The sequence below is a fragment of the Hetaerina americana genome, unplaced genomic scaffold (genome assembly GCF_022747635.1).
Source record: "Hetaerina americana unplaced genomic scaffold, ioHetAmer1.1.p SCAF_21, whole genome shotgun sequence".
Lineage (NCBI taxonomy): Eukaryota > Metazoa > Arthropoda > Insecta > Odonata > Calopterygidae > Hetaerina > Hetaerina americana.
This window is the reverse complement of record NW_027286775.1, coordinates 3,337,495-3,353,138: the sequence shown is the minus strand read 5'-3', so window position 1 is coordinate 3,353,138 and position 15,644 is coordinate 3,337,495. Positions and strand designations below refer to the sequence as shown.

General features: G+C 42.4%; 1 protein-coding gene across 1 annotated transcript in view; it reads left to right on the top strand.

The window, feature by feature from the left end:
• Positions 1 to 15,644, top strand: part of LOC139688648 (acetylcholine receptor subunit alpha-like) — a 412,718-nt gene that overhangs the window by 308,641 nt on the left and 88,433 nt on the right. The window contains exons 2-3 of the mRNA XM_071586214.1: positions 5,372 to 5,416; positions 8,224 to 8,333. Of these exons, the coding sequence (XP_071442315.1) occupies positions 5,372 to 5,416; positions 8,224 to 8,333 (155 nt within the window). The remainder of the gene's footprint in view (positions 1 to 5,371; positions 5,417 to 8,223; positions 8,334 to 15,644) is intronic.

Below are 15,644 nucleotides of genomic sequence, written 5' to 3'. Positions count from 1 at the left end.
GTGATCTTGTTCAGCTCCTCCTTCGATGCAGTTTTTATCTCGTCAATCTAGCGTAGCATCGTTCTTTCATGGACTTCTTTAGTTTCGGAAACAAGAAAAAGTCACTGGGGGCCAGATCTGGGGAATACGGTGGCTTCGGTATAATTAGTGTGTTGTTTTTGGCCAAAAATTCTGGCACAAGTAACGATGTGTAAGAAGCGGCGTTGTCATGGTGCAAAAGCCAATTTTTGTTCTTCCACAAATCCGGGCGTTTGTGGCGAATTGCTTCGCGCAAATTGCGCATAACTTGCAGGTAATATTCCATACTGGCCGTTCTACTCTGTGGCAAGAACACATGATACACCAAACCCATGCAGTTGAAAAAAACTGTAAGCAAAACTTTCACATTCGACCGAGCTTGGCGCACTTTTTTCGATCTTGACTCGTGCTGCAGTTTCCATACGGAGGATTGAGCTTTAGTTTCCACGTCATAACCATAAACCCATGATTCGTCACCAGTTATGACCCTCTGGAACATATTTGAGTCGTCGTGGACAGAGTCCAACACCTCATTAGCAATGTTTTCATAGCGTCGCTGTTTTTGGTCGAAATTGAGCAATTTTGGTACGAATTTCGTGGCGACCCTTGTCATCCCCAAATCATTTATAAACTTGAATGGCACGAGCCAATCGATATGTTTAGGTCGTCAGCAACTTCTCTTACGGTGGTTCAAGGGTTGGACAATCCTATTTTCTTCACTTAATCAATGTTTTTGTCTGTTGTTGACGTGCTCGGGCGTCCGGCACGCTCTTCGTCGTTCACGTCTTCTCGAACCTCTGAGAATATTTTGTACCACTGATAAACGGTGCTTCAGTTCAAGGTAACTTCTCCATATGCCACAGTCAACATTCGGAATGCGTCCGCGCACTTAATTTCGTTTTTCACACAAAATTTCATACAGATTCTTTGATCCATTTTTTGGAACTGGCAAAAACCGAAGACAAGTCAAAAACACGTCCAGGTGAACAATTATCAACTTAACTTAACATTCAAAATGGCCGAAATTTTCGGCATAAGTGAGAGACATAAGCACCAACATAACGGCATAAAAAAATGAAATATACGAAACCTGCGGAAATTCAAAATTCGCGATATTATTTTAACAGACCGCGCGTGTGTGTGTGTACGAGTATATGTGTGTGTATATATATATATATATATATATATATATATATATATATATATATATATATATATATATATATAATAGGTTGACACAATATAACACAAATAGAATAGAATAGCAACATTTAAAAGGACACTCACACGGTAAATTGTTCGAGCTTTCGGCCCTCTCAGAGGCCTTCTTCAAGTGAGACTGAAAATATGCTGTTGCTTTGGAGAGGGGAAAGAGGTATGGGCGGGGAGGGAAGATGTGGAGGGAATGCTGGGAGGGAAATTAAATATGGCGGTTAAGGGTGGAAATTTTGAAAGAACGGAAAGCTAATATGTAGGCGAATTCACGAGTTCTCACCTCTATATTGGTGGCTGAATCAGGTAGGGATTCTAGGATGCTAAGAGCAAAGCACTGGTCGAATGAAAGGTTGTGGGAATTGGCGTGTGAAGGGGTAGGAAGAGAAGAGAGTGAGGCAGAATTGCAGGAGTACCGGTGATTATTCATTCGGATGGATAAGGGGGTAGTGCATTCGCCTATGTAAAAGGAAGTGCAATGTTTGCATGATAAAAGATAAATAATATTTTTTGAGAGGCAATTAGCGTGGGAACGAGGTGAGGGGGCAATGAGGGGATGTAGGGAGAGGGGAGTAGGCATAATAAGAGGACAGGTTTTACATCGGGGGCGGTTGCAAGTTGGGGAAATATTGGGATGTTTGTCACGGGGGGGCGCCAAAGGGTTGGTGGATCTCAGAAGGTTTTTGAGATTGGCGGGTCGTCTGTATGCGATAGATGGGCATTGGCGTAGTAAGGATGAGGTCGCGTCATTGTCATATAAAATTGGAAACAGTTCTTTAAGGAGGGTTTTCAGTCTGTGTGATCCGGGGAAATAGGTGGTGCAAAGGTTGAGTCCTGCGTCAGATATGGGCTTGTTATTGTGTGGTGTGTGTGGTCGGGTGGAACGGTGGATTTTATTTTGTAGTAACTTTTCTGGTTAACCGCGTTTGAGGAGTGCAAGATGTAGATTGTCAAGGTATTTGTTGAGAGTGGCTGTGGTGTTGCAAATTCGGTGTCCGCGGATAGAAAGAGAGTTAGGAATCGAGCGTTTCGTGTGTTGAGGATGACAGCTAGAATGGTGTAGGTATTGCTGATGGTTAGTGGCTTTGATGTGTACTGAAGTAGTGAATTTGTTGTTTTGAAGTCAGATGTCTGTGTCAAGAAAGGTGATGGTGGAGTCTGAAATGAAAGAGGTGAATTTAACAGTGAAAGATGAATTTAAGGCGGATAAGAAATTGTTGAGAGAATCAGAGCCATGTGTCCAGAGAATAAAAATATCGTCTACGTAGCGGACCCAGAAAAGAGGTTGGAAGGGTTGCTGTGACAGGAAAGTCTCTTCGAGTTGGCCCATGAAGAGATTGGCGTATGATGGTGCCATCCTCGTTCCCATCGCCTTTTGTCTGTAGGTAAAAACAATTTTGGAAAGCGAATGCATTTTTAGTTAGGACGAAAGTGGCAAGATTGAGGAGAAATTCCGTCGAGGGGCGCTGGGGTAGGGGGCGTAGAGAAAGATAATTCCGGAGGGAGGATAAACCTTCTGCATGGGGAATAGAAGTGTAAAGTGAGGTAACATCGATGGTGGCCATAAGTAGGTTGGGTGTGGAGGGAATAGAGACGGAATTTAGACGGTCGAGGAAGTGGTACGTGTCTTTCGTGAAGGAGGGCAAGGAGAGTACAAGTGGTTGTAGGTGGTGGTCAAGGAATGCGGAGATTCTTTCGGTGGGAGAATTGTAACTGGAAACTATAGGACGACAGGGGATGTTGGGTTTGTGTATTTTTGGGAGGAGATAAAACTGGGGTGTTCTGGGGTTTGGGGGTGAAAGTAGGGATATGTCTTGGGAGGTGAGGCCTTCTTCTGGTCCGGAGTGGAGGAGAAAAGACCGAATTTCGGTTTGCAAAGTTTGTGTTGGGTTTTTGGTTAGAGTGGTATAGGTGGATGTATCGTTCAGGTGCGCGAGGGCTTTGGAAATATTGTTTATTGTTATTGTGGTGTTTAGAATTACAACAGAGGAGCCTTTATCGGCGGAGGTAACAACGATGTTGGGATTGGACTGTGGGGTTTTTAGGGCATGACGTTCGTTCATGGAGAGGTTATTTTTCGGTCTGAGATGTTTTCTGAAGGATTGATTGGAAACTCTTTCGATAAGGAGACGTATAAAAATTTCGACAGGATGGTTACTAGGAAGGCGTTTTGGCTCATGAGTTGAAGCCGGGCGGAATTTGTCAAGTGCGGGATTGGTTTTTAGGTTACTGAAAGGTTTACTTTGTGATTTCCAGAATGCGCGCCATCTGAGAGGGCCGAAAGCTCGAACAATTTACCGTGTGAGTGTCCTTTTAAATGTTGCTATTCTATTCTATTTGTGTTATATTGTGTCAGCCCATTATTACTTTCCAAACAATGGATTTCTCCCGGTGAATCTGCTCCAAAGAAGGCGAAGATGGTACGATCGGCCGGAATGGTCATGGCGATGGTTTTTGGGATGCAAATGGCGTCATCCTCATCGATTGTTTAGAAACAGGAAGAACGATCACTGGGAAATACTACAGTGAGTTATTGGACCGCTTTGACAAAAAATTGAAGGAGACACGGCCGCATTTGGCGAAAAAGAAGGTGCTGTTTCACCACGATAACGCACCAGCACATTCATCCGGAGTTGTCGCCGCCAAACTGCATGAACTACGTTATGAATTGCTGCCGCATCCCCCCTATTCACCAGATCTGGCTCCCTGCGACTTTTTCTTATTCCCTGACATGAAGAAATGGATCGCAGGAAAAAAAATTAGCTCAAACGAGGAAGTTATCGCCGAGACAGAGGCGTATTTTGGAGATTTCGACAAATGCTATTGTTTGGAGGGGTTAAAAAAATGGCCGGAAAACATGTTTTTGAAAAATGGTTTCTTCATTTCTAACACGGGTACTTATTGAACCGCCCTCGTATAATGTATACTTTACACTGTAATGCGTTTTTTCATGACTTCTTTGTCATTTCTTAAAGTGAGATGAGTAAAATTGCTCGTAGCAAAATTAAACTGTCTTCATTTCACACAGCACACCATATTAGTAACACCTCGTCGCAGTAGATGGCACCATAGTGTCCCATCTGTTTTCTACCTTCGGTGGGGCTCATACCGGAGAAGTGGCCCACAGGAGAACCGTCCAGGTACCCCCGGGGTCGAAGGTCATTGGGTACTTTGCGTCGTACCATGGTCAAAGCCGAAGGGTTCTCACCATACAAGGTCACTGCAGAGCGTTGAGTTATAGCACCACATTAATGACTGGTCATCACTAGCCGACGAAGACCGTTACTGTTCGCTAGTTTCAAGACCAACGTCGCCTCTTGGCAATAGCACGCATGCGCGAATATTGAGTACAGAACTAATGCCTTGGCTGGTGCAAATCCTTTGTTCCCTCCCTTGCCATCGGGCGTCGTCAAGGAAATGACTGCGAAGCGGAAACGATCTCAGGCTCCAGATAATATCTCACTTGGGCGTCAAGGAACCTAAACAATTTCCCATATTCAACAAAATCCCAATATACCGCAACGATACGAAAAAGAAGAAGTTCATCAAATTGAGATTCAAACTGAAGATGAGACCCAAGTTTCCATCGATTAAAATTATATTTTCTCTCCCAAACATGGTGAACACTCCCTGCGAATTATTGCTTACTCTTAATTTATAAGTGCGTTGTTAAAGTAAGAAATGAGCCGTCTACATTAGTTAAGAATGCGTCATAAGTATTATGTCAAATGTTCTTTATTTTTACGAATATCGCAATCAATCATTCTTATTGTAACTTTCGCAAAATAATTTGGGAATTTTTTGTAGACTGAGATCAAATATGGTATGGTATTGATAATCTGGTGATACATTATCAATGAATGGGTAAACGTTTTATGTACCGAAGAGGAATGTGCATTAATTTGCACGAAATAATTGCTCTTCTTCATTTATTACAGGTTACTGGCATCATTTTATCATAGTTGACTTCCCGAGTCCCTAATTAGCAAGCCGTCGTACAATTTCTTTTAATATCATGCCATATGTGATTTAAATCCCAAAATATAAATGAAGTGATCACTGTGATTACTTTGTGAGAACATTTTGTGATAAATCAAACATCAGTTTGACAATTTTAACGTGTGATATTATTTCTTTTCAGAACCTGAAAAACCAGATCATGACCACGAATCTTTGGGTGGAACAGGTGAGACTAATTTTTATGCTTCTTTTATAATTTGTAATTTAATTTTTTTACCTGCAAATGGTTACAACATGCATTAAGCCCACCTTCAGGTTTTTCTGTAAAAATGAACTAAACTTGTCAGTAAAAGTGATACAGAACCATATTCCAAGTATTCTCGTTGAAAAAGATTTCTATCCAACCTGCAAAGCCAAAGTTCATAGGGCCTTTGGTCCATGGCAACGGTGCAATCTCAGTTCGAAAGATTGAAGTACGACCTCCGGTGAATCGTAGGGTTGCCAAGAGAGGTCACTCCAAAGCGCGCATCGCATTGGGCGTGTCACCCTTCGCCGCCCCCCCTCCCCCAGCGACCCTCAACAGCACCTGTGCACGCCTCCCCTCCCAGATGCACCACGAGGCCAGCGTCCGTTGCATCAACATTTATAAGTTCCACCTAACTTGGGCGCGCGTTTGCGGGTGCCAATTCCTTGACTTCGCCACCATACAGTTCGTATTGCAGTTTTGAAGTCCCTGTTGAGGAGCAAAGAAATCCTTCCAAAAGAAAAGACGTGCCCTATTGGGTTTAATGGCTCGCAAAAAAGCGGAATAAATATCAGACTTTGCTGATTTCTCTGAGCGTAGCTGGACGCTGTGTGAAGCAGTTGTGAAGAAAAGCCGCGTGGTGGAGCAACCTGTCCACAGATGATGGCATGCCTTGACAAATAACAGAAGCCAATTTTATATTTTGGACTCTTGTGTGTCGCATTGGAATCAAATTGTCCCGTTGCATTTTGCGAAAGATGCAACGCATTCTAGTGGAAACGACCGAAAAAAACTAACTTTTTGGTGTCGAGAGATACCAAACGAAGAAAAAACCCCTACGAAAGTTAAATTTTGCTAAATTGGTGCAGACATTTAAAAATAAAAGTTATGAAGACTAAATATGGAGAACAAATTGCAAGTAAATTAGGGAATTTTTTTAAATAGCCCAGTTTCGGGCGTTACAAGGTGAAAATCCTTCGTGATGAAAGAATATAACTTGCTTTTGCACATAAAATCTTTTTGATACGCCCTAGGTTTCGTTACAGCGTGACATCTTCAGGTCGATGAAGATGTCATGCTATCGGGAAACCTAGGAGGTGGTTGAAATTATTTTATGAGGAAAAGCCAAGTACCTTCTTCTTTCATCGTAGAAAATATTTTTGGTAACCAATCCAGGCATAATATAATCTCCGTCCCGGAATGCAACGAAACTTCACCGTCTGCCTGTTTAAAATATCAATTATTCCTAAGAAATTGCGGTAAGGCATCCCTTTGATGGCACGCAATAAATTGGCTGTGCTCGACGATTCCTTGGCACGAGTCAGCACTCATCCACGAGTTGCCGCTCCCGCGACTGCACGGATTGCCGCTCCTCAATATGCCGACAAACGGTGCACACCAAGCGGGTTGAACCCTGGACGTGATCTGCGCAAGCGAAGGCTGTCTCCACCTTGGCGCGCGAAATTTCAATCGGTGATGCTTACGTACGAGATCTATGGTAACGTTAGATCTCTAAAAATTTGATTCTCTCCGGTGATTTTGCCACAAACGATAATAAAAAACCGTTTCAGCGGTGTTCGCGTCGAAAGTCTGCGATTCGACATTGCCATCAGGACTTCCTGATCATCCAATCGGCTTGTAGTATTGTAAATGCCTCTGCTACTCTGCTGTATATGCTATATTTTCTATGATTCCTTGCTCTTATAAATCTCCAGGGTCTTGCTGCTCGTACCAATTCACCCTTCCTCACGTCTCCCTTTGTATTTATTTTACGTGGTTCGTTTGATGTTGCTCTTCGGCAAGCTCCCGTGCCAAATTTCGACCCCACTCCTTCACACACGTGTCTAAGCAGAATACATTCAAAGAATGCTGCTGGGAATGGGAATCCGCTAATACGCATTAAAATGCAACAATTTCAAAGTGCCTAAATTATTACTTTCACCCCTGACCGTGATCCAAGCCCGGATCCCTCGCTGCCCTTCCGAGTGATTTAGGGAGTTAAGCTACCGAGGTGCCCCCTTACACCCCAATATTTTGAGGCCTTAACCTCGAGGACTGTGGCAAGTTGCATACGACTACGATTGCCTGTGACATTTTACATATGTACGGTATCTCGTCATAGCATCTTATTCTTTTGAAAAACCCCAACATTTCGGAATGTAAGAGGGCACCTCATTGGCTTAACTGGCTGAAGCACTCCGCGTTCCAATCCCGTTCAATGCGAATGATTTTTACGCTTTAAAAATTGTTGCATTCCAAGCAGAACCTTTATCCCGCCATTTAAAGGAATTCTTAATTATATTATCCTCACTCGGAGTGCCACTTTATCCTTCTGCGGCCCTACTTTCATTTTCTTAATTTCCTGGTCCTTCAACTCTCCATACGTTTAACACCCGTAGTATTCACTTCCTAAAGATAACTTATCATGGTTTCTTCCCTATGCCCTCAGTAATTATATTTTTGGAAATTGCTCGGATTTTATTGTAAACATTTGTATTCCCATAAGTTCTTAAATGTAAGTGTGTCGTTAAAATTGAATAATATGCATTTATCGTCCCAATGCTTTCATGTCAGTGGCCCTAATTTCGTGAAATTACGTGTAATCTCAAAAGGCGTGCCCTAACACACATCCTTCCCGTAAATTCTATCCGTACGACATTTCCGTTCGCACCCCTGCGGGAATGCCCCCCTTTCCCAATCCGAGGAACAGCTTGTCCCTCTCCACCCCCAGAGGGTGACAGCGTATCCACTCTTGCTCCTTCCCCTTTGCATGTGGATGGCCCTTCCAGTCGTGGTATGACTACAAGCTGCAGTGGGACCCCCACGAGTACGGTGGCGTGCAGATGCTCCACGTGCCCTCCGACCACATCTGGCGACCCGACATCGTCCTCTACAACAAGTAAGTCCCCCCGCCAAGTCGCGTCGGCTCGCTCCTCTGATGGGCGACTGCGCCCGTTCATCCCCGCGGCCCGCCCCGGCCATCAGCCGCATTTGCCATGCGCCAATGTCCATTTCAATGAGCATCCAGCATCAGGGTCTGACTCTAGTACCCATTGGGGGGGGGGCACCGTTGGCGAGTGGGAGATGAATTTTGACTCCAGCGACTTTCAAGCTAAAGAGTACTTTGTTTACTTAGGAAATTGTTTACTTTTTGAAATCCTGAGAAAATATGCTAAAGTGAACAAGGTATAGAGCGGAAACTAAGACACAACGAAAACATTCGTAGTCACAGTATCATGCAATGTATGTTAAGTTTACAGGTAATTGATCTTATTAATGAATGAACCTTACCAAAGCAGAGGCAGACGTTTCAATGAGAATATCTATGATAGTCAGCTTTATTTCAGTAATTAAAAATTGTTGCTAATTTTATATAGGGTTTTGGTAATTTTTATAAATGTCTACATAACGGTAGATAGAAGTTATTAATTTAACCACATGTATCAAAATAGAAAAATCAAATTCATCGTGGCTGCCTTCGTGGGCGCGGGAGTCGTCTGCAGTTTATCGAAACGAGGAAAATAATTAATTGTTTGTGGTTTCGGTGAGAATTTTGCAACGCCAAGCGTCTACACCAACGTTCTTCATTTAAAAACCATTCGCCCAAAAGAATCCTCAACCATAGAAATAAAAATTTGGCTTCGATTAAAACGGTAATATTTATCAAATCCCAAGAACTTAATTTATTAAATATTGGAAAACAATTTTCCAGTAAAGGATGAAAAAACCATGGATGATAGAAACTCGAAATGTTCAACTCATGTATAAAAAATATTACAAGACGTTTAAAGATTCTTACTTCCACTGGCACTAAATTGCGAGAGCTCACAATTTGTCCGCTGACACTCATAGATTATAATCTATAAATATTCGGATGATGAAATATGTATCATGGATCTTAATAGGACTTAATGTTTAGTGGCCATGTCCGTGGCCAATGATGACATTCATAATAAATCTCACTTTTGAATATCCATGTTACCGTTAAGAAAACATCATACTCGAAATTTTTAACGTTGCAATGGCTTTTTAAAGTTAAAAATGTAGGTTAAAATGCCAGCAAGTTAAATAAATGTTTCTTGACCGCGCTGGCTTAAGTACAAAACCTCCAATGAAAGGGGGAGCGTCGGTTACTTGCGGGAACTCGGCCCACCAGTGGGCGGCATGCTGCCCGGGTCACGGCCACGGGAGGCCGAGGGGGCAGGCGGGGGCGGCAGACGACCCTTTGTCGGCCCGCACCTCAAGCCGATGGAGGGCTAAGGAGCGCATGCGCATCAGTCGACTTCAGTGTCTTTCTTCCGTTTCCAATCCTTGGTGATCCAATAGGATGCGTTTGATTGCCAAAATGATCGCAATTAATTTTCAAACCAGAATTAATATTAGACAATAGTTAAGTAGGCAAAATATTCAGCGCCAAGTACTTGCGAAGAATATTTTACTGTGAATTTAGTTTGACTTGTATTCGACGCTATACGGAAGTCACATCAGCTAATAGGTAAAACGATTGAAAGGAGATAACTTCAGGCGTCACTTTGTGGAAACGATACATATTGCAAAAGAAACACTTGATTTTTCCACATAAAATATTTATTCACGACCTAGGTTTCGACGCTCAGCGTCATCATCAGGTGAAAAGATTTTGGCCTGTATTTCACCTGAAGATGACGCTGAGCGTCGAAACCTAGGTCGTGAATAAATATTTTATGTGGAAAAACGAAGTGTTTCTTTTGCAAAACGATTGAAGTTCGTTTTTGCTTACCGTAGAAATCATTCGATATCAAGTACATAGTAATAAAGTCGAAAGCATGACAAAGGAAGATATGAAACCCAGTCACCGCAATACACTCCCCCACTAATGATAGTCTTGCTGTATGAGCAGGCATGGTACTTGACCCGTCGAAAGGTCATGAAATCCATACCCCTCGTTCTAACATTCATTATTATATTTAAGATCCCGCGGGCTCCCATCGAAGCGGTCCCTCTTCATTTCGCATGAGCTGCAGCAGAGGGCGCCCTTGATGATCCTCGCCCTATCAAAAAGGGAGTTAGCAATTCTATCGGCATTAGAAATAAGATCAATTCGACCCCTTTCCGCGCTCCCCGTGAGGGACACCGCCGAATCCTGCTGATTGGCTAAACCCGATCGGATGGCTTCCGCTGCTTCCCTCCCCGGTCGCGATTCACTCGATCGATCTAATTATCGAATCGAAGAGTGGGCGATGGTGTGTTCGAGACGAGCGCTCACATCCCACCCTCTCTGCCTTTTCATTCTCCTACTGCTGGATGCTCTAACGTACACTCTGGGACGAACGGACAATATATATATATATATATATATATATATATATATATATATATATATGTATGAATACTTCTCTCTCCCCCCCTCCCCGGAGCACTTGCATTGCCGACTAGATTTTTAGAGTGCCACATATCATTAATTATGTGTTTGTGTGAATGCGTGTGAGATATCTCTCCTCCATGCCATCGGTTCGCCGTGTTCCCGTTATGAATGCGCTCTCAGGAGTACCACGGTTGCATCTCCCAACCATGCACTCACTCTTCGTACCACCCCTACCATCCGGAGCAATTACCTCTTGCAGTCGTAGTTTGGTAGATCCCCAGGTGGCGGCGCGGCGAGAGGGGAAGTTGGTGCTTGGCGCCACCAGTGTCCGAGGGCCATCTCTTTTCCTCCGCGAAGCAGCGGCGGCACCCGAAAGTGGACCATTCTCCCACTTTTATTTCAGCGTGCTTGCAAAAAAATCGAAGATTATTTCCCAAGTGTTTTTTTCTATAGTTGAATGGTTGTGAATTTCTGAAATCTGAACCCGCACACTTCGACGTAGACGGGAAGGAAAGCCCACAGTTCCAATGCAGCTCCCTCCGCTTGTGATTCATTGACTCGAGAAAAAAATCCCTAATATTTAATAACTATCTACTTATGAATTTTTGCCGGATGGTCAGGCAATTCCGCTACATACTTATTATAATTTATGTTTGAAAGTTGCCATGTAAAATTATATTTAATTGCTCCAAATGTATTGAGCCATTCCCTGGGTCGCAGTAGTCCAGTGTGTAGAGCGTTGGACTGCTGATCGGAGGGTCTCGGGTTCGATTCCCGGGCAAGGCACTCTGGGGACCTGCAGCTCCACCCAAGCTTAAGTGACTTTTAGGGTACCAGATCTTCCTGGGAAACGATAACCGGCACAGGGAAAGGAACTGACCCCCCAACTTGATGTGTGAATTTCACACGCCGTATAGGGCTTAGTACTGGGTGAACTCTGCCGTCACCTACCAAACCGATCTTTGGGTTGATTACTGTGTTTATGGCATTTGGGCGGCTTTTAACCAGTTTTTTCCCTTTTCTTAGGCATTAAAGTTTTAAAACATTCACTTTGACGCAGCTGAATCTCTCCAACATCCATGATACGTTATTATTTTCAACGCATAAAAAACCATAAACACAGTAATCAAGGAAGTTGCAGAACCAAATCATATTAGAAGGCCCAGTACTGAGCCCGACGGCGTGTGAAATTCACACATCAGGGTAGGGGGGTCAGTTCCTTTCCCTGTGCCGGTTATGGTTTCCCAGGAAGACCTGGTAACCGAAAAATCACTTTAGCTTGGGTGGAACTGAGCCTGCTCAGATAGACTGACCTGGGAATCGAACCGAACCCTCCGATCAGTGGTTCAATGCTCTACCCACTGGACTACTGCGCCCCCTGTTCTTTATATTATCTTTCACTAATTAGGAATAGTATTGATTGTATCTTAAAGCTTGGGTGGAGTTGCGGGTGCCCCGAGAGGCTTACCCACGGAATCGAACCCGGTCCCTCCGGTCAGTTGTCCAACGCTCTACCCCTGAACTACCGCGACCCACTTTTCAATGCATATAAATGTCAAATACTTTCTTTGAAATTTTTAAGACGCCACTCGACTTCAACACTGAATACTGAAAGACAAACCTCAAAACTGCTGTTTTACTTGAAATTTATCAGAAAATATATTGCAGAGGAGAAATCCTTCCGCTTTAATATATACGTTTTCAGTTTTTTTCCGAGAGCACTAAATATTTTTCTAAAATTCCGATTCATGTTCATCATTACTTGCAAATTCGAACCCAGGGCACACGACACGTGCACACCCATGTATGTGCGCGTGGACATATCTCGAAAAGTGTGTCACTGAGCGACGGGCTGTACGATGGTGGGAAAGCGCTGGCGGGCACTCGCGGCGGCAACCAGAACTGCAGTTCTCTCGTTAGTTCTCAGTTAATCCGCCGCGCTCTACTGTCACTCGGCAGCCAATCACATGTCACACTTCCTTAATTGCGACTTATGTGTTTAACTTGCGATCCTGGTTCGATGCTTCTTTCATGCTCATGAAAATAATTGCGTTTGGTTTGAGTTGTCACTGAAGGGCTTATCGATAGGAATACCTCTGGAAGCAGTAAACCGCCTAAGACACGTGTGCACCAAGGAGGAATTGCCAAAGGTATCTCCAATATATCAATCATAAATAATCATATATATTTATATATATATATATATATATATATATATAACACTTTTTGAAAGTCCCACGGACGTGAATAATAATGTATAACACGTGGCACTAGTGGACACAGACAAAACACACAGAAACACACAAAAAAGACTCACTATTTTTCGAATTTTCGGTGTTAACTTTTATCAAGGAAGAGAGGGACAAAACTGAAGGGAATACGAGGACTGGAGCGATGGATGGAAGGGGAGGGTGGGGAGAGAATTCCGAAGGGACGGGTTTGGAGGGGCAGCGTTAGAAGGGTGGGGAATATGTAGAAGGTGATGGGGGTGGAAGGGGGATGAAAATATATTTGGAGCAGGGTAATTAATGCCTAAGATTGATTCCTGGCCAATTCCAGGACTCCCCACCCTCTGATCCTCCACTGAAACTGAAAACATTAGAGCAATCCTTCATCTGGCTCTTGGATTCCTGGAATTGGCCAGGAATCAATCAATACAAGGTCAATTATATTACTGAAGGTGATTGGGTTGGGGTTTTGAAAATAGATGTTTTACGTCTTGGTTTGCTACAGGGAATGGGAGTGGCTTTGGGATGGGGCTAGGATTTGGGTGGATTGCTTGATTTGAGGATATCTGATAAATTAGTGAGGCATTTGAAAGTAACGGAGGGACATTTGGGAAAAAGGTTGATGGTTCTTAGGAATAGGGTAGCGATTTTCTACGAAGGGTCTCAGATACTCTACGCTAAGTAGGTGGTAAACATTGAAATGGGGTGGGTTTCTGCGGTGGAGGAAGTTTTTGGATTATAAGCATGTCTTCTGATTCTTGTGCTTAGGAAGGATACAGTATAACAACTTTGGATGAGGGAATGTTGTAGGTTTGAGAGTTATTTATTTATCTAGGGTGTCGGGATTATTGCAGATTCTGCATCCTCGTACGGAGAGGGGATGAGGAATGGAGAGTTGCAACTGTTTTAGTGTAAGTATTGTTGTTTGTTTGTCGGTTTTATATGCACAGAAGAAGTGTGGAATGTTCTGTCTTTTAATGATATGTTTATATCCAGAATATTTACATTCCAAGACTCATTTTTCCTCTGTCACCTTTTAAGCAATCAGTTCAATCATTTAATTGCTGCGTGTCAAAACTCAACACATTCCGTGATTACAATAATTTCCCTTGCCACCCAGCATCTCCTACGCACTGGAGAAGAATTATTAGGGCGTTTGCACATGTGCGTTAGAGCACAGGCGCAAATTACCACTCCGAAATACGTCCTCCCTTTGTATGCCTCACTTCCGAGGTGATCTCCATTTACCGCTTCGCCTACCTAGCCCTCCCCCAACTTCCCCACCCCTGCATACCAGACCTCGGGTCCCTTTACGATCTCCATCCTCCCCCCACTCCCTGGGTTTTCCCTTAGGTTATGTGTGTGTGTGTATATATATATATATATATATATATATATATATATATATATATATATATATATATATATATATATATATATGTGTGTGTGTATATATATATGTGTGTGTATATATATATGTGTGTGTGTGTGTTTATGTGCGTGTGTATGTGTGTTTATATATATATATATATACATATATATATATATATATATATATATATGTATTTATGTATATATATATGTATTTATGTTTATATATATATATATATATATATATATATATATATATATATATATGTATTTATGTATATATATATATGTATTTATGTTTATATATATATATATATATATATATATATATATATATGTATGTACGGCTCATTGCGGTCCATAGTCAGCCAAATTCATTCATATGCATATATGAACAGACATGTCTGTACATGAGCTTCGACAGCGAACACTCTGCGTCGGCGACACACACATATTTATAAATTTGATTAAAAACTTACCTAAGCACAGAAAACAAAAAGATGGGGCTCTCATTATTTGTTGGTCCCGTAATATGCCATTTTGGAAACGTCTCGTGTACCTCATAGTTACGGGAACTGGAAAATATTGCTTCGGACATAATGAAGTTCCATTTCATTTTATGGCAAATCAAATAAAACTCCATAGTCTAGTGTTTCAGATTGAATTGCCTCCTTCGTATACGCTGAATATTCCAAGGTATTTGCAAATGTAGAAACTTCGAATGCAGAAAATGGCAGTTCCTTATTAAAAGAGTGATAACTTATGCGCACAAAAATTCCACACTGAATCAGAAACTTCTTCTGAAGAAGGTCTCTAGCTCAAGGTGGAATGGGGATTCGATAAATCGGAGGCGGTGACTGATTGATTGATTCCGGGAGGGAGTTTGGACAAACCCAGGGCCTTTGTCCTTATTTGAATCCGTGGAAGAGGGCAAAAGTCACTCTAGGCCATCTTCACTCCAGGGCCTCGACTTTTACCCTTTGCATTTGATCGTCAGCTGCTGTGCGGTGACCCTCTTGCGAAAACATTTATAAAAATTAGGAGGCGCAATTTTATACCTTACAATTGAACATTCCATGACTTACATTACCACAGCAACCTTCGACGATAAAATACATACCTATGTTGCCATTTACTTCAAAGAAGGTAGGGCTTTGTTTTTTTAATTTAACTTATCTTTCATTATTTATCGTTTCGTAACCTTTACTATTAATTCATAATGACTTTTGATGCTTTCATATGTAATAAGTGGCAAAATAAGCCATCT